Here is a 20,076-nt window from a genome sequence, read left to right on the forward strand (position 1 = left end):
GAAAATTATTCTCTGATTACATGAAAGTGAGGAACAATCTGAATTACTACAGAACGAAGAGAAAGCCCTGCTAAGAACACACAGACATCCTATTCTGATCAGTCTCTAAGGAAATCTAAGAGTTCATATGTAATAGGAATCACTCCGGAAACGCCATCCGAATTTCTCAACCTGGTTACCTATTCCAAAAGTTCTTTCCCTTCATTGGTAGGAATAATAGAATGAGTAAAATTAAGCAGCTAAAAACTAAATCATGCTCACAGCTGGCCTAAAGAAACCAGAAAGAACAGAGATACGGGCAGATTTAGATGAAAAGTAGAATTCTATTAGATGAAGAGGGAACTGAGTCACCATGGGAACCAAGTAGAAGAGTATAAAGGTGGTTGGTGGGCCTCACTGGGGCACGTGGACAAATTACTGTTAACACGTCTATCGCTGACTAACACCACGAAGACCTGGGTTCTAATTCTGGTCCCAACACATACTAGATGTATAAAACTGAACAAACTACTCTCCTCTGTCTCAGTTCCGTCTTCTTTCAGATGGGGCTAACACTTGTTACCCTGATGGGAATTTTGTTGTGTTTCTTAATGAAGGTCAGATATAAAATACCTAAAGTGCTCGACACATAATAGGCATTCAACAAATGGAAGCAATTTTTATATAATAACCAAACACAAAGATTAAATCCCCATCAAGAGTCTAAGTAGGTGATTGTTAGAAATTTTATATCAAGTCCAGACGTGATTAGCAGTAACTTAATCATTTCTACCTTTCCTATTTAGAGTCAGGAAATTCTAAAATTCTTACAAAATGATTCTCTCCTTCTCAGGAGAGATTTAAATAACATGAAATATAAAAGAAATTTCCTTCAAAACAAAGACCAGGGTTAACAATAGTCAATTACGTCTGATCCTCAAGGCTAGACTCTTTGGCAAGGCAACAAATTATAATCCTTTGAAGCTGTTACCCTTTGGACATTTTTCCATACTACCAATATATCTAAACCACTCTGAGACAGTAAAGCAAGATGTATTGCTGAGTTTTACCAGAGCGTGCTGGTTTTAAAAAAGAAAGAGAGGGCTGTACATAAGCTGCCAAAATCATGACTAGTAAGAACCATGACGTGCTTCGGAAAGATAAAATCAGCAGAAGGTGGTGAAGGCTGCTGTCAAGCACCCGTAGTGCTTCAGATCTGCTGTTACCTACGGGGAGGACTAGCTTAGGAGAAGAGGGAGATGTCTCTGACAGCAGGGCTGTTTCCCCGCTCAAGCGAGACCAGATAAAGAACACGGGAAACGCTGTGACTCTATAACCACATTAGGAGATGATGTGTTAACTGTGTTACCTTCTGGAAAGCGAATGAAGCCCAATGGACTTAACTACAGTCTTGTAAGGTCTTCAGAACCCAGACCAGAACAGTGAATACGATACCATGGTTTTCTACTGATTACATTTGGATTTTTTTTTTTTTAGCTGAAATAACAGGACGGTGTATGATGATAATTACTCTGTATAAGATTTTGAAAAAATCAAGGAAATTTTGTCCAGTATGTTTTCCTAGAGCACGTAAGTTATTTATAAGGGCTCTGTTTTTACAACAACAAAATGCCCTGCCTTTTGTTAAAGATTTTTCTAAGGTCTATTATTTAAACACATTTGTCTAGTAGGATATATCCAACTTCTGCTCTTCTCCTTAAAAAACAAAACACTGGTTTCATTATTGAGAATACCACCACTCTGTTGGAAATTGTTCCAGGAACAGTGTAAAGACTAATATTAATGTTTTAAATATCCTTCATTAAATAATACTTACCTAAAATTCGGCATAATCTTCCAAACAACATAAAATAAGGACTCTGGGCTAAATGCAGTCTGGCTTCCTTGCCATAATGCACAGAGTGTCTTTCTAAACTCTTCCACCAAAGACCTAGAAAAGAGCAGGGGATGATGAGACCCTCAGCATTAGTGAGAGGCTGCTATTTCAATACATAATGCCAAACTGTCTAAAATCCACAAATAAAAAATGAAAACATAAAAAGAGTTTGGTCTCTTCTGAATTCAACCTGACAGCTGAGTACAGCATCTCAGAACCCATACAAATAGCAGTGATTACAGACAAAACTAGTTTTTCAACTATATGGTGAACTCTGAGTATGCCGAAGTACTGCCATACTTGTAAAATAAAGCAATGGATAAGTTACAAATCAAATTACCTAAGAATGAAACGTTTCCAAAAAACCCGTAAAACAAGTAACAGAATCTCGTTCTCCATCTCTTGCCTTTCTCCTTCCTGCCACTCTCTAGGAGCGCACTCCCCAGACCTCGATGCGTGACTGCTCCTCTCTGCCGCAGAGTCCATCTGGCCACAAAGCTTCAACACTCACCTCTATACCAATGACTCTCAAATCCAAATCTAAACTCCAGATTTTTCTCATGACCACTTTTATTCAGTTGTCTCCAGGTTCCAACAGGAATTTTCTACTGGCTGCCCTCTTGTCTCTTCTAACTCACTGTGTCCTAAACCTGCTCTCCGTACTCTCCCTACAGCCCCTCAGTCTCCAATCGCCCCTTCTCTCACAGGAATACAACTTCCATTTTTTTCTTGGCACATGAGCTGCCTGGAATAAATAAAAATTTGAGTGTGCCCAACTTCTGACAAATTCCCTTAAAGAGAAAGAGTGGTCCTTCTGATTCACCCCTTCCTTCTGCCTTCCAGCTAGAATGAGGACGAAACGGTGGTGCGCCAGCACCATTGTGGATGATGTGGGCTGGTGGGACAGAAAGCCAGAGGAGCCCAATGATTGTGTGAAACAAACCTAGATGGATAACCTCCAACTTTTATGTGAGAAGATAAACCACGGATGTTTAAGTCACCGTTAGTTTTGGTCTTCTATGCATGTAGGTAAGCTTATACACCTCCTCAACTTCAATGACTGTATGTGTCAATACAGCTACCATACTCATGGATACCTGGTTGATATCACAGAGAATCTCACTATCTTCTTTCTCAACCCGTTATCCAGTAGGTTCTTCAGATACAAATCATATTTTTTACTTCCTAGTACCTGAACCCTCATCCTATGTTTGAGGAACCCCACCTTAAGAGTCAAAGCCCGCCTCCTACTGTGGAAGCTGAAAAGGCCAGGTACTTGCTCTCTCAGCCCCCGCCCGCTCCCCCTTGAAGCCAGGACTCAGGTACACGGCCTGGGTATGCCTATTTGAAGCTGGAACAGTGCCAGACTGTTTCTGGTGGCAAAGAGCACAGTCAGGAGCGCAGGGGCAGAGCAGTAACAGCAGCATCGACCCAGCACCCAACTCCAGCAGTGCTGGCAATGGGAACTTTGGTGCAGCACGGACAGCGGTCCTGATGGGACACCCTTATGGATGCCTAGACTCCAGACCTGATTTCCCCTGCATCCAGTAATGGTAAGCTCACCAACAGACTTTCAGTAAATTCCTTTTCTGCCTAAAATGGCCAGCGGCAATTTCTATAATTCGTAACTAAACCCTAAATGACACTAATGCATCAAGTACTACTAATTCTTCCCTGAACTTTTGTGCACATGTATTTTTTCCTCTTCATTTCATGCCTATTCCCTCTAACCAATTACTATAAAGTGAAAAGCCTCCTTGAATGCAGGCACGTTCCAGCTCATCCTACATGCTGCTACCAAAGTAAACTCTTAAAACACCACTTCTAGTGATATCATTCCATCCCTGCTCCAACGCCTGGCTTCACTGCGTACTCCACACTACACACAATTCTAACACAGCCTATCCTATTCTCCCTCAGGCATCTAGGCAGAACACTGTCGGATTATAAGACGGCTTTTCAGAATGTGTGGGGATGGGGTGTGTGGGAGCAGGGATGGGCAGGCAGGGAAAACATTACGTTAAAATACATACAGATGATAAATCGTAGCCCTATTTCAGTAATGTTAAGATACCCCTTACGGTCATGATAATATGATAAATCTTTCTGAACCCCAAAGAGAACGTGGCTGCACTGAATTTGAATATATATTGGTTTGGTTCTCAATAATCACTTGTCAACCTTCCATATCAGCTAAAAATTGACAGTACTGCTCTGTAATTAATTTGATAACTACAAATTAATGTAATTATCCAAGACAGGTTTACCTAACCCTATCAGACAAATCAATTCACAGAGACTAATGATATTCACACCGGTCTATACCTAGAACTGTGTTTTCTTCATAGATGTCAATTTTAGAATGCCCAAATCCACAGACTCAACAAGCGGAGTGCTACATTTGTCCTGCCTACTAGGTAAATAGAAATAAAAGAATTCTAACAATTATTAAGATTGATAGCTAGATACTTAAACACAATTGAGAGTTGTTTTGGTGCTTTTTTTTTTTTTTAATGCACGTGCCTATTAACTCTGTAGCTCAAAGCCAGAAAGGACATATTCTTAGACTCACACGTTGTTGTCCCCCTGGCTCCTGGTATGGTACGTTCGCCTTCCTGCTGTCTTCCCATTCCTTAACTCCACAGCAGGCAGCTCTTTGAAATAACAGCAAAACTGCTCAATGTTACTATTTTAAAAGGAAGGGGAAAAAATTATTAGTTTTTAAATGTACTAAGAAGTAAAGAAAGCACTATGAGACCTATACAGTATATGAATTTTGAAAATGTGGTATTTCAATTTCTCATTCAAATGATACTCAATGCAATCTCTTAACATTGCATTTCTTCATTAAGCTTCCTCATTTACTCCAAGAAAACAATATAAGGGGGACTTCCCTGGTGGCACAGTGAGTAAGACTGCACTCCCAATGCAGGGGGCCTGGGTTCAATCCCTGGTCAGGGAACTAGATCCCACATGCAAGCTGCAACTAAGAGTTTGCATGCCACAACTTAGGAGCCCTGGAGCCACAACTAAGGAGCCTGCCTGCCACAACTAAGGCCCAGAACAACCAAATAAATAAATATTTTTTTAAAAGGGAATATAAGTAGATGACTTTGCAAAAGTAAACAAAGACCTTAAAGCAAAATCTCTGTTCCAGAAATCCTTCCCCCTTCCCATCTATAGCCTGTCACCCTTTCTTTCTTTTCAGGGCCTTTGTTCCCAAGTTTTCAGCCTTTGTTCACAAGTTTTCAATAATTTCCTCAAATAAAAGCCTTGAAACCAACCATATTGTTTAAATACACTATACAGAGTAACAAGGAGAATTCGGTAGTGACTAGAATTTCTTCTTTGAGCAAGACTAGATAAGCTGAGAGCCAGTACCTTTAAGGAGAGATCACACATGGCTTCTGTTCCTCATTAGCAAGGTGGCCTTGGGAAAATAATTTACTGTGGTCTTTGATACCACATTAAAATCTAAAAGTATGCAACTTTCTAAATAATTTCTTCTGTATAACTTCTGTATAACTTAGGTCAGCCTTGTTGTCTATTTTATTTTTCCTGCTCATCTTACTCTTTTTTTTTTTTTTTTTGGCCATGCAGCATGTGGGATCTTAGTTCCCTGACCAGGAATCAAACCCGAGCCCCCTGCCGTGGAAGCACAGAGTCAACCGCTGTACCGCCAGGGAAGTCCCTGCTCACCTTACATTTTGAAGATCTTCTAAACATCTGATCTTATGACCATACTTAAGACTCAACTAATGATTGAACTAAGTTATCTGAACAAGGTTCCTTATAGCCCAGGGGTCTGCAAACTATGGCCCACAGGACAAATCTGACCCTGGGCTAGTGAGCTTTTACATTTTTAAAGTGAGTTTTGTATTTTTAAAGACTTGTTTAAAAGGGAGAGGGGTGTTGAAGGGAGGAGAAGATGTGTGAGAAGGCCTGGATGTGGCATGCAAAGGTTAAAAATATTTATTTAATCTGGCCTTTTACAGAAGTTTGCTGGCCTGTGCTCAAGCCTATTCAAGAAGGAACAGGAACTAAATAATAACAGCTAACAGTTATTTACTGCTAGGCACTGTTCTAAGCACTTTATGTAAATTATATAGTATCTTCCCGACTACCCCATGAGGTAGACTATTATTCCCAATTTCACTGATGAGAAAACTAAGGCACAGGGAACTGAGGTAACTTGCCCCAAGTTACTAGGCTAGAGTTAGTGGCAGAGACAGGATCTGAACCCAGAGCCTTTGCTCTTACCCATTCCACCAGAAACTAACGTCAGATACTTAAGCTGTGACTGTAACAGTACCTGAGTGACTGAAGGATGGCGTTCATGAAACACGTGTTCCCCAAATTCCGAAGGCCTGTGGCACAAATGGCAGTGGTGCTTCCCTGTAAAATGGAACAAGAGGTGGCCTTCAGTAATACCAAGAGAAGGCCAACTGTTTCAACATCAAAGAAGAACAAAGGCCTATATTTGAAACTCTAGCAACAAGCCAGTTCGGAATTGATACTTTTCAGTCCAACAAATATTTCAAATTCTCTTTCTACTCTCTGTAAACGTGTCTGGATATTTTTAGAAGGCTGTTTCTGATCCTAGGATTGTTCTAAATGGAAGCTTATGAGGAAGTCACCATTAATAAGTACTGTGGAGTACACAATGCAAAAACCAGGAAGATCCTTAAATAAGTTTAAGACTTAACGCCGTCATAAGACTCTATTAAAGCTACTACAAATTGGAAAAAATATAAACATGCCAAGTATTTCTGTCCCCCAGCTTTTAACTCTAAGCCATGCAAATGACCAATACATGTTTTCCTAGCAATGGAATATCAATCTGAAAAAACTACCTGAACTTCCCTTAAAGACTAAGGCTTTGTTTTTTGATTAGCTGTACAAATGCACTGTGATGTCTGCGTACTACACATGGTTAGTGAATCTACCCATCTAACCCGAAGCATCACTTTAGCTCTTTCTTCCACGAAATTGTAATACTTAATTGTGTGTCTAAACACAGCTAGCATGACAGCAGAGAGGTAGATGCAGGACAAAATTACTGGTATATTTTACAATATTTAGTCATCTTTAAACTTTGTTACTCCATTAATGGCCATACATTTGGTAAGAGATGGGTATCAGAATGAGGAAGCATATTCTTTTATGGTGAAATTGTATTAATGAAGGCCCTAAGGAAAAAACTTACCAAAACTTCAGACCCAAAGCATTTTTTTTTTTAAGATTTTTATTTTATTTATTTTTTGGCTGTGTTGGGTCTTTGTTGCTACGTGCGGGCCTTCTCTAGTTGAGGTGCACGGGCTTCTCATTGCAGTGACTTCTCTTGTTGCAGAGCATGGGCTCTAGGTGCACGGGCTTCACTAGTTGTGGCACACAGGCTCAGTAGTTGTGGCTCACGGGCTCTAGAGCACAGGCTTGTAGTTGTGGCGCACGGGCTTAGTTGCTCCGCCGCATGTGGGATCTTCCCGGACCAGGGCTTGAACCCATGCCCCCTGCATTGGCAGGGGGATTCTTAACCACTGTGCCACCAGGGAAGCCCCAGACCCATAGAATTTGCACTAGGGACCTTTAACAGAAGGAAGCAAGGATCTTTGGGATCCTACAGAGATGGAGTAATAAGGTACATGAGTAGGCGTTAAGAACAAATGCCTCCTAAGGCAGAGGAGCACGGTGCTCATCCTGACGGAAGGAAGGCACTGACAGACAGACTCGCTGGGGTATTTAGTCACGTCAAGAATCATTAGTACAAGTGGCAAACATTTTGTAAAATATTCCAAATCCAAGGCATACATTTATAAAAGTTTATAAAGGGCAACATTAATGTTAGAACTGTAATCAAACAGTGACTAGATCTCAACCAATTCTTATATTCGAATACCTTTTAATTACTTACATTTACTTTTAGTAACTTGCTGTTCAGTGATGAGTTTTCCAAAAGTTTTCTTTTCCTATGCCTGTCAGCTGTGAAAGCTGAGCTATTAAAGCACAAACAGACAGTCAAAAAGACGTTCATACATACACAACACTACACAGCAAGAGAGAGTAAACATGGCTGTTCTAAGTACCTAGGGTATGGAGCCCTGCCTGGCTGCTTAGCCAGGCCAGGAAGTGACCCGTTAGGCCACTGTGGCCCACAAGTATTTCAAGTAACTGAGGAGTTCCACTTCCCCTGGAAATCCCCACTGCTCCTCCAGCAGGGTGGGACTGGAAGCTGCCACCCGCCGGGCACTTCCCAGAAACGCTGGCCAAGTGGATGTGGTCTGATGGAGAGTCCCTCTCCTCCACCGCTCTATCTACCTAATCAATGGTGAAGCTTCAAACAAGAGAACACCCACTACTCGTAAAAAAGAAAAACACTGGTCTGACATGATTATTCTGAGATTTAACATTAAGTCTCAAATTCTACGCCACTTTTTTCTTAATTTTGATAAAGGTATCATGTTTTGTTAGTATGTTGTAATAGATGATGATATAATCTGAGTTTGCAGAATGATAAATAAATTACAGACGCATAAGCATATATCAATTCATTTGATTCAGCTCTGCTACAAAGCATATTCTAAAACAAATTCTAATTAGCACATAAATTCTGAATTTAAATTATCTAAATGTTTCTCATTGAAAGAGATATTAAGTTTGAAATTTGTTAGAAAATAATTCCTATCTTCAGAGGAAATAATTCCTATCTTCACTTTAAAATTATTATGTATCAGGGGAACTAATCTAAAGGAAGTGAAAGTTACTATTAAACAACATAGACTTTTTAAGTCTACCAACTCTTTCCCATCTTCCAAAAGTACCAGGTTAATCCAAAGAAAATACATAATTATTTTTCTTTCCAAAATTTCCACATGAACTGTCTTCAGAGCATCAGATCTAGTGACAGTCAGCTGTTTCAAATCTAAAAATATTCTTAGGAAAAACGTCTTCAGAAATGTATGTCCCTCTCAGTGTACTGGTGACTACAAGGTAAGAAGAGATAATCCCATATGTACTACGATGTTAAGTTATTCCTTCACAAATTCTGTAAGTAAAGAAGTTCACTCACAAGCACAGTGTATGTACTGTGACAATGCCTAATAGTTAACTTTTGGTTTTAACCTATACAAAAAAAAGTATTTAGCTTTTTAAAAATATGTTATTAAATTTTACCATCAATGATTCTCAAAATGGCAGAATCCTTTAGATCCACGCTATTTAATATGGTAGCTGCTCACAACATGTGGCTAATAAATTTAAATTAATTAAACTTAAAAATGTAAAATTCAGTTCCTCGTCACACTAGCTAATTTTCAAGTGCTCAATAGTCACGTGTGTCTAGTGGCTACCATACTGCACAGTGTAGATTAATACAACGTTTCTGGTGCGCAGTGCTTCTCCAGAGGATATGCTAAACAGTCTAAAGTAAAACTCAAATGTAATCATAGTTCTTTCATTGTAGCTTCCATTACAGAGTAAAGGCTATGTTTGAAAAAATAAAAATAAATTTAGGTAATGTTTATCGACATAGAAAAAGGACCGCAAAGTAGCTTTTTCAGTGGGACCAAGGAGAAGTGTAGACAAGGCAGTCTGTGACATCTTTTACCTGACGAAGAAATAAATGGAAATAAAAGATTCAATATCTGCATAAACGCATGCAGGTTCTTGAACTTCCGGTTTTCCCTTTGACTTAGTTCTGATGAATTTATTTGTCACTGAGATGATAGTCTTTTCTTAGAGAAAACTATAAGTGGCCGGAAGAAATAATTTGGTAGCTACCTACTTCTATAACAAAGAATCAAGTTAGTAAGATCTTTACAATGACATCACCACACCAAAGAGTGATATTTACATAAATTACTGCAGGAATCTCCTACTTCACAGTTAATTGTGATTATTTCAGACCAAATTCAATATTCTAGATCTGTGTGTCTATACCTGTGTCTCTAACCCTAGATATGCTCCTGCTGCTTTGTTCAAATTAAAAGGGAGGAGGCGCTTTGAAAAAGTGAGGAGCCCCAAGATGACAAGCCGAAGTGCACTTAAACCCAGACTGTTCTAATTAGCTTAGATTTCAAAGAAATCGATTCTTCCCTTATCAGCTTATAGTCTATTTAGACAGAGACATGCACAGAGACTTTGGTTAACCAAAGCTAGACAGTGTTTCACTCAAAGAACTTAGGTTATTCCCTCTCAGCACTCCATTTTAAAATACTCTGTTGGCTTCACATGTAAGTTTGCTAAAGGACTCTCGCTTGTGGCATGTTCTCACAATACCATTTTTATACATCGACTGTCAAAATAAATAAGATGTTGTAAAGCAATTATACTCCAATAAAGATTTTTTAAAAAACAAAAAATAAATAAATTAGATGGCACCTAACAATTAGGGGTGATTTACACAAATTTCACCTGAGTCAGCGACCATTCCAGCGCCATGCTTCTATCCACTGCAGCTTCAAAAGACATTGCTACTGGGGTTCTGTTTACTGCTTGAATTTTGGGTCTAGTGAGCTTTATCTGACTAACCTATTTGGCTATAGCAAAAAATAATTCTATTCACTTAAGCAGTTTAATTTCTTTATGATGACAAAGCATTTCACAGCTTCCTATACTTTCAAGTGATAAATACTGCCCCTAACAAAAAAAGGAAAAGAAGAAACTAGGATCTTGTGCTATCACACAGATGCACACTGAACAATAATATAATTAAACCTATTTTCCCTTGATACATAAATTTCAGAGTTTCTAAGAAGACCTCATAATACATTTGGATAAGGATTTTCTAATATCAAAGGTAACTCTATAATGATCTTGTATCATTTTTTGCCCTTCCCTTGCACTACCAAAATTTCCCTTGCAAATAAACTGAGGAGCTTATAAGTTGGTGGATAATAACTAAAAAACAGGCTCTGGAGCCCTTGCATATGGTTTATGACAAATATTAAACAAAATAAATGCTGAGCTATGATCCCTGACTATGGGCATTTTCAGATACCCAACTCCGAAGTTTACTTTGTTCACATTTCAATCACACTAAAAACGTGATGAAGTTATGGAACTCATAAACAAAAATCCCACTCAGAAATGCTGAAAGACCCCTCAACCCCACTCCATCCCTTCTTTCCCAAGGCCTATTACTTACTTTTCCAAGTTCTGTAAGTGTTCTCTGACTTTCTGTACCAGTCCCAGCTTGGTGTCATTAATCACAAAATCATCACAGCGATAACTGCAAGGAAAATATTAATCAATGTGTGTAAAGAGCTTGAGGAAACCACAGTAATGAAATCACTAAAAGGCCTGGCTACTGCCAAGATGATCACATGCCTCTGCAGGCAGTTACTGTCAGTGGTGAGTTTAAAGAGGACTTGGAATCCACAGTGGAATGCTCTTCAAGAGTCCTTTATAAAAAGCCACGTAGGCAATGAACACCAGTTTCTTTACACATTTTTATTCAAAAGCTCTTCAATTCCTCTTTCAAAAATGAAATACGCTACTACACGTGTTATATTCTTTTCAGTGGTACATAATACATGGAAAATGAAATACAAAGCACCAATTCTGTTCATGTAGCACGAGGCCTAAATCTTTAATGTGATCCTTCCCAACTCAAATTAATGGGGAGTTTGCAGGCAGGAGAGATTTAAGAGAAAAGCAGGAAAAAAGTAATTAACCTGTAGGGATATTTGAATAAAAAAACTAAAAGCCATATATTTCACACATAATTTAATTTAAATAAACTGAATTCAGATGGTTGAGAAGAATGAATCTTTTCATTCCAAGGTGTTAGAAAACAAAAACAGTGGCTACATCTTTCAGGAAACCGATAACCGCTTTGAAGAAAGACATTTAAGATGTTCCTTAAAACTGATATTGTGTGTGTGTGTTTTAGCGAGTCAATAAGCAAATAATATAAGGAATCACACATAATAAACTTTAACTTGTACATTAGCATTCAATTTTCTTCCTAGAATAAGGCCGATTTTAATAAAAACAACTTACAAGCTAGTAGCAAAATATTCTTTTGAACTGCAGCTTTGTACAAAACCACTTCTTATAACTACCAAAGAATAATGACAATAACATTGCCATTCTGAGCAAACAAAAATTTTGAATGCATAGCAATTAGTAAAAATTAGGTCATCTCTAGCAGAATCCAAAAAACATTTCTTACATACCTGAAACCAGTCTATAAAAAAATTGTGAATAGGATGGGGGAAAGTAGTTTTTTAAAAAAAAGGATTACACACAAAACATGGCTTGTGTCTCTTATTCACAGAATTCAAAATGTGAGTGCTTTTGAAAACTTTAAGTAAAATATATATGTAATTATTTAACATGCCCCTTCACATTAACTGACTGCCTGTGTTGTCAAATCAAGAGTCTCTAATGTATTCTCCAAGCTCCCGTAGTCAATCCCTAACGTTTCTACAAATAGCAAAAGCTACCTTTTACATCCTAGACCGTTTCTCTATGATCAAAGTACCAGCAATGGCAGGAAAATAATTCCTTATCAGTTTTACGACAAAGACATAAAGGAATTAAATTAGTGAAAAGGTTTAATTCCTTGCTTCCTGTCAGCATAAATGTCAAGAGGGTAAGGTCTACTCTGCAAATCTGGGTTTAAGGCACTTGGTTCCTCCATGAACCTCAGGCATTCACTAAAGAATGAAATTGTATTGTTACTCTAATTCCTGCTTACATTTTCATTCTATGTTTGCATAAATATATGCATGTATTTTGGTTAAAAGAATACCCAGTGTTCAAAACAAAAATAACTCCAAATGCTAGTGTTCATCTGGGGAATGAAGTCTAAAAGCAAATTCAGATCATCTTTCATGTATTTACATGCTGCTAGAATATCTCATTGAAAAGTAAACCCCTTAGCTTCTACCAAAAAAAAAAAAAAAAGGTTGCTTTGTTTAAAGAAACAAATTGTTTCAGATTATATGAAATAACTGATTTTTTTCTTATTAAACTAATTCTTTTTGGTGTGACATGAATTCAGCCTTTAACATTTGTTAAAGGAACGTTTTCATATATTGAAATACAGATTCATTTACGGCCTTGCTCCATTCTGAACTAAGCTGATTTAACTGGGTCTAGTTGCTTATCTCTTTGAATGTTCATTATTAAAGTGAATAAGTTTCTCTAGACTCCAGAGCTGTTCTAATGTGACTAATGCAACTGAGGAAATGCATTTTAATCTTTAAAAATTTTAATTGATATAAAATTTTATTTAACTAAAGCAGTATATATTTCCATTAAATACTTTATGGTTTTGGTAAAACTATATTTCACTTTTATTATGACATCATATAAGATGTACTGCAGTGCACAGTGTGGGTGCACATGTCATTTCTAGGATCACACATAAGCATATCACCAGTCTAGTTTATGTCAACAGAAGGTTTCAGTTATTTTTCTATGCAATAATGAAGCGCTGTAATGTGCTTGTTTGAATATTTTCTGCAGACAGTAGGAGTTACAGTGATACCTATGTAAATAGTAATTGGTAGTTAAACTGAAATACTTATTTTAATAATATAAATAAATTATTTTTCTGGGTTAAAAACAATGAAAAAAAATTTTAACTTCCAAATGAAGTTTGGAACTTTTAAAAAAAGATTACACACAAATGTGTAATTGACAACATAGGCACACTAATGAGGCAGAATCGAATGGAAAAGGTGTATCACAAATTTTATAAATAATGGCAATTATGATTTAATACAGCAGAGCCAAATTAATAAGCTGTGTAAAAAAAGTTTTAAGATAATAAAGTAGACAATATTGAGTCATTTTCAGCAAATGCATAATAATATAAGTTGCTTCTCTACAGTCAAAAAATAATCAATGCAATTTGTCACAATCAATGAAATCAGAATGAAATGTATAACAAAGAAGTTTCTTAGTGATTTTAAGGATTTGAGCTTGTAATTCTGGCAAGCTTTAAAATAGCTTGAATTCTTGCTCAAGAAAGAAAACCATTTTTAGATGGAGAGATGAAACATTAAATTATTATTTCAGTTAAGGGCGTTATGTTTTAGAATTTGAGATAAAGATCAAAAAGGATATTTTACAAAAAGTGAAAGATCTTCAGTTGATCCACCAAGCAACTGTTAGTGAATAAAAGACCTTTCTAACATTATTCAAGATCAACTCATTCAACATTTGAAAATTGTAAGTACTTTTGCTTTTCACTTTAGATGAGTTTTACAAGACAAGAGACAATGGCCAGTTAATACTTTGGGTACGTTTTGTTTCAAATGACTTCCAAATTGAAATGTCTTCATCTATTTGCAACCTTAAAAACAATCAACCGCATGTTGTAAATATTTTTTAATCTTTTACCTGTCACTTTCAGCTAGACAGGAAAAAGTTTCTATCAAGACAGACAAGGACCTGCTACGTGGGATCAAAAACCCGGATTTAATGGAATTATTTCCCTTATTTGATCCACTGCATATTAACATATTGAAAATATCTGTGCTCTAAAGTAGACTGTATCATGGATGCAGTTATTAAAATTGTTCAGTATACATGTGCAAATGCTCTGACTCATCACCAGTTTATGGAACTGTTAAAAGAAATGGAAGATAATGAATATGACTACATGTTCTTTGCCAATGTTCACTGCTTGAGTCATGGAAGAATTTTACAAAGGTTTACTGTACTGTTAACTCTAATTCAAGATTTTCTTGAAACAAAAGGAACACCTGCCAATTCTGAACAAAGAGAAAACATCACAGCATGATTTACATTTTTTCACCTATATCACAGTGCACATGAATGAGCTAAATTTAAAGATCCAAGGAGAGAATAAAAGCTAGCTTGTGACCTAGCTAGACAGGTATGAGAATTTATGTTAAAATTTAAACTATTCATAATACAAATCAATAATGACTTTACACATTTCAGTGTGAACAAATATACAGAAGATTTTAAATACGATGGCATTATGTAAGTTGTCTGCAAAATCTATAAGAAAAATTGAAGAATGCTTTGTTGATATGGACAAATTTGGAGTTGAATTTCAGTTTATACAATGGTCCTTTGAATTTGATGTTGATAATACTGAGTGGTTACAAGAGTTAGTGGATTTACTTAAATTAGATACAGTTTTGAGACTGATATGCTTTTGCTTTGGGCTCAATTATTCTAAAAAAGATGAGTCAGTCTTGTCAAAACAGATGCCAAGTATTAAACAAAATGGAGTTTTTCGGTACTTTATTCATTTATTGGAAATTTTTAATAGTGTTTGGAATCTACATTTTTAACTGCAATTTTTATGACTAAATACAGATCAAGCATTTCTGACGAAAAGTTAGCATCTGAATGGAGATGTGCTGTACATGTAAAATACATACTGGATTTTGAAGGTTTCATATTAAAAAAAGATGCACACTATGTCTAATAATTCTATATGGATTACCATGTTGACATGATAATATTTTGGATAACTGGGTTAAATAAAATATACAGTTAAAATTAGTCAACCTGTTTGTCTTTGCTTTTTTAATGTGGCTACTAGAAAATTTTAAATTACATATGTGACGAATTATTTCTCTTGCACAGCACTGCTAGCCTAGAAAATATCTAAGATACTAGCTGTTCTACTATAATACTACCCAATATTATAAAGAGGTAATAAATATAACTTTAATGAACTATAAGAAGTCAATTCTATTTTGGCTGTATTTGTTCTCACTGGCTTAAAAAATTTTAAGTTTTCACAATTGTCCTTATGGCCAAGAGTCATTTTTAGATCTTTTTACAGTCACTATGAAGGACATTTACTTCTAAGATTCTAACTTTTGTCCTGTCTGAATTCACCACACTATACAAGCGTTATTAGATGACGATGATAAAAGGAAAGCACCTGCTTCCACAGGTCAAAACGTCCAGGGGAGGGCTTCCCTGGTGGCGCAGTGGTTGAGAGTCCACCTGCCGATGCAGGGGACACGGGTTCGTGCCCCGGTCCGGGAAGATCCCACATGCCGCGGAGCGGCTGGGCCTGTGAGCCATGGCCGCTGAGCCTGCGCGTCTGGAGCCTGTACTCCGCAACGGGAGAGGCCACAGCAGTGAGAGGCCCGCGTACCGCAAAAAAAAAAAAAAAAAAAAAAAAAAAAACGTCCAGGGGCGCCTGGCACGTGGTAGAGGGTCAATAAATGTCAGCTTCCTTTTGCTGTGTAACCAGGGCTGCCTCACAGCACACCCGTCTCTAGCTGCCCCCATCCCCTGATCTGATTTCTTCTTCCTCCCTGGCCCAGAGGTGAAAAGAAAATAAGTAACAAAAGTAGGAAGTAAATAAGAATTTAAATGTTGTCTGGTTACCTTAGTCTTTAGCTGAGACGCTGCTTTCAAACTGGAAACTATCCCACTAATACTGATATTAAAAAGTCCCAAGGCAATAAGAAGGATTTAAAGTAAACAAGTTCTAAAAATCTCTTCCTGGTTTACAATTGTGTTGAAGGTATTAGGTCAGTATTATGCTTACCTCTAACACCTGAAAAACAAATAAAATTTAGCCACTATTCTTAGTTTTCCCTTCAAGGAGATTACACCAGAATAAGTACAAAAAAGTGCATAACTTGTAGGATGTGTTTCAAAGCTTCTAGATTGCTCCTCTGAAACTTGGAATGCATTTCCCATTTTGAAATAAATATTGTTATACAATATGGTTAAATGTTGCAAGGTGAAAATACACCTGGTTCCCAAAACGTAACTGAAATAATATAAAAAGTTCTACTCCTCTTTTTCATCTTTCTACTGAGAAACTGGAGCTGAGGTCCAGGTTTTGGCATCTTTTCATATAAATAGGACTTCACATGTCTAGCAAACAAAAGTCAGGAACTACCTATATTACACAACCAACTTTTAGGCTATTATATTAACACTTAAGCAAGTTTAAATTTCGTGATGTTAGGTGATTCTTCAAGTAAAGATGAGCTCTACCTCTAACAGACTACTTGTCAGACAAGGAAAACGTTTACTTCTGTATTTACTAAAAAGAAAGAACTGTTTAAGGAAATTTAAGTAAACTGAACACTAAAGACAAAAAAATAATACTTAGAAGTCATATCAGGCAACATATTAGAGATGTTAGATAAGGAAATCAGATATAAAAAGGCAGGGAAGGAGAAGGTACTGGTATCTTTCTCTACTTCTAACACCTCGAGGCAAAGTATACTATCATCTTAGCTATGTAAAAATTAGTCTCAAACCAAATTCCTTGAACCAAATATGACACTAAAGTAGTTTTAAAGTACTTCAAGCCAATAGTTAATAAACTGTTAAATGTAGAGTAGGGTATTATATATATACTGCTGTTCAGAGCAGAAGATACACAATTAATTTTATTACCTTGCACTGAGAGAACATGTAGCAGGTAAATTTTCATAAGAAATACCAATTATTTATACTACTATTATACTTTGGTAAAAAACTGATAATATCACAGCTCAAGTTATTTCAAATTCTGCTTATTCCAATAAATAGCATTTTCTCAGCATTATATAATTTGAAAGCAGAAATAATTTGTTCTTTTCTAATACTTATACCAACAATTTATTCTGTCTTATTTCAATGGATAGAACTGCCAAAGCAATGTTTAATAATAGTGACGATGATGTAAATGATGATAGGAAGTATTTGTCTCGTTTCTGATGTTAATGGAAATAGCTTTAGTATTTCATTAATTTTGCATATGTTGTTTGCTTTCTTTGGGGGGAACTATCATATTTTAATAGTTTCCTTTTATTTCAATGTTATTAGTTTTTTAAAAATCAGAAATGGCTTATTTATAAATGTATTTTTGCTTCTAATGATACAATCATCTGGGATTCCCTTTAAAATGAATATGTTGGCAGACTAGTGAAATTAACTCAGTAATTATATAATTTTTCTTTTTGACACATTTTACTGGATTAGATTTGCTTTAAGTTATACTTATTTACAACTATTTTAGTTAGTGAAATTGACTTATTTTCTTTTTGGAGTTTCTATCAGATTTTTGTCTTAAGGTTTTTAAAGTTTCATAATATTAATATACTCAATGTTAAATTTTAAGTGTGAGGCTACACTGTCTGATATAGTAGCTACCAGTACATGTCGCAATTTAAACATAATCATTAAAATAAAATAAAACATTCAATTCCTCAGTCCCACTAGCCACTTTTAATTGCTCAACTGCTACCATATTATATGGTGCAGGTGTCACACTCAAAACAAAGAAAATCTCTCTCTCTCTTTCTCAGCTTTAAAATTCTAAAGCTTTTTCCATTCCTGTTGTAAGTGCTATTGAAGCTACCCAAGTCATAAGTCTCCACATCATATTCTTGAAGCACTAAGACAATATTCCCAGACCAAATCATTCTTCACCCACGTGAAACAAGAAGCAATCATCATACAAACGAACCTGAAATTTTTTACGCAACAGTAAAGGAACAAGTCCTTTAATCTACTGGCTATAAGGCAATCTTTATACAGTAAGTCATGTATAATACTAATACCAAAGAAACAAAATCAAAAAACTTTAATGCAAAAAGTACCCCTCTCAAGAAAGGGCAATGGCAAATCGATCATTAAGTTTTAAATTCCTTTTCATTCCCTTGTATAATAGATAACATCATAATACGACACCTAGAGTAAACTTTGACATCCAGCTTTATTATAAATGACAGATATAGTTACAGAAAACAAAAAACAAAAGAAAACAAAAAAAGCTGGTATTCCAGTGACTTCATCTATTTCAAACCAAGAAAAGTTAAATCCAAAGAACTCTTTTAGAAAGCAAGCTTATTTTTAAATTCTCTTTTATTCAATTCTAATGCGCGGCCATCAACTAAGCCAATTTTGGAAAATTAGAATACTTGCAGAGAAAACTCATTTCCTTTGTTAAAAGCAGAAAAGTACCAGCTTATTAAGAAGGAGCCTTTTGTTTTCAGACCACATGCTAAAAAGTTTCTTTTTAATAAAACTTCAAAATACTGTTTTTAAATCAACAAAATTCTTCCTGTTCTCTAATCTTTACAACACTGAAAATTTGTGCCCCAAAAGTTTATAAGGATAGTCAACAAAAGATCTTCCCCTTTTTAATTTTAAATCACAACTGCCTTTGAAAATGATTCAGCATCCATTTAAACCCACAAATAAAAGCTTTATTTTTATTAGTTTTAATTAAAACTGCTATTTATTATAGGTGTTTAAAATCTAAAATACAAGTCTTTCTTCTAGACAAATGAATTGACTCACATTTCATAATATTTCTTTGTTTGAAGGAGTGCTTTAAAACACCACTCTACCAGGAAGGAAAAATTCTAGTAATTTAGTTTTAATACTCCTTTCATACTTTTGAATTCTCAGAAATTCAGCTATTGTTGATAAGTTGACAAGACTATGTCAGATGTCAAAAGTTATATGTTCAGTATTTTAAATCTATTAACTCCAAATGTCTATCTACATAATAAGTCAAATAAAAGTTCCTAATTTTAGGGCTTCCCTGGTGGCGCAGTGGTTGAGAGTCCGCCTGCCGATGCAGAGGACACGGGTTCGTTCCCTGGTCCAGGAAGATCCCACGTGCCGCGGAGCGGCTGGGCCCGTGAGCCATGGCCACTGAGCCTGCGCGTCCGGAGCCTGTGCTCCGCAACGAGAGAGGCCACAACAGTGAGAGGCCCGCGTACCGCAAAAATAATAATAAAAAAAAAAGTTCCTAATTTTAATCTTTGTTTCTTCTCAATCAATTTTACTCTTTTTTTTGATACAATAATGTATACCACATACAATTCCATTTGTATTAACTGGGGGAGGGAATTTGGGGTAGGAGGAAAGGAAATATTACTGAACACACACACAATAATCTGAACACCTGCCCTTGTGTGAAAATCTTAAGATTTTCATTTTTATTAAAATCTTCATTTGTCTCCTAAAGGAGTGTGTTTGTGTCAAACCAAAATGATTCTCTCCCTCTTTTGAAATAATGACCCGTTTTATGTTCTGCTTGGTTAATATGTGCTTCTCGTGAACGCCCAGTTTATATCAGAAGTGAAAGGACCTGCTCTGCAAGGGTGTCCCTCTCGGGAGGTAAATGGAATAGCTCACATAGGCTGTGATTTGAGTCTTTTTCAGGAAAAGGGTTCTGCAGCTCTTCAGTCCTCCAAAAGTATCAGGAGGGCACAATAGTATAGATTTGGTATAACCTT

General features: G+C 36.4%; 1 protein-coding gene across 3 annotated transcripts in view; it reads right to left on the reverse strand.

Moving 5' to 3' along the window:
• USP3 (ubiquitin specific peptidase 3) overlaps window positions 1–20,076 on the reverse strand; it is a 213,358-nt gene that overhangs the window by 40,023 nt on the left and 153,259 nt on the right. For all 3 annotated transcript variants that reach the window (XM_079912024.1, XM_079912023.1, XM_079912025.1), the window contains 5 exons: window positions 11,019–11,102; window positions 7,788–7,869; window positions 6,189–6,271; window positions 4,449–4,562; window positions 1,817–1,930 (listed from right to left, as the gene is read on the reverse strand). In XM_079912024.1, the coding sequence (XP_079768150.1) occupies window positions 1,817–1,930; window positions 4,449–4,562; window positions 6,189–6,271; window positions 7,788–7,869; window positions 11,019–11,102 (477 nt within the window). The remainder of the gene's footprint in view (window positions 1–1,816; window positions 1,931–4,448; window positions 4,563–6,188; window positions 6,272–7,787; window positions 7,870–11,018; window positions 11,103–20,076) is intronic.

Source organism: Stenella coeruleoalba (genome assembly GCF_951394435.1).
Source record: "Stenella coeruleoalba genome assembly, chromosome: 2".
Classification (NCBI taxonomy): Eukaryota; Metazoa; Chordata; class Mammalia; order Artiodactyla; family Delphinidae; genus Stenella; species Stenella coeruleoalba.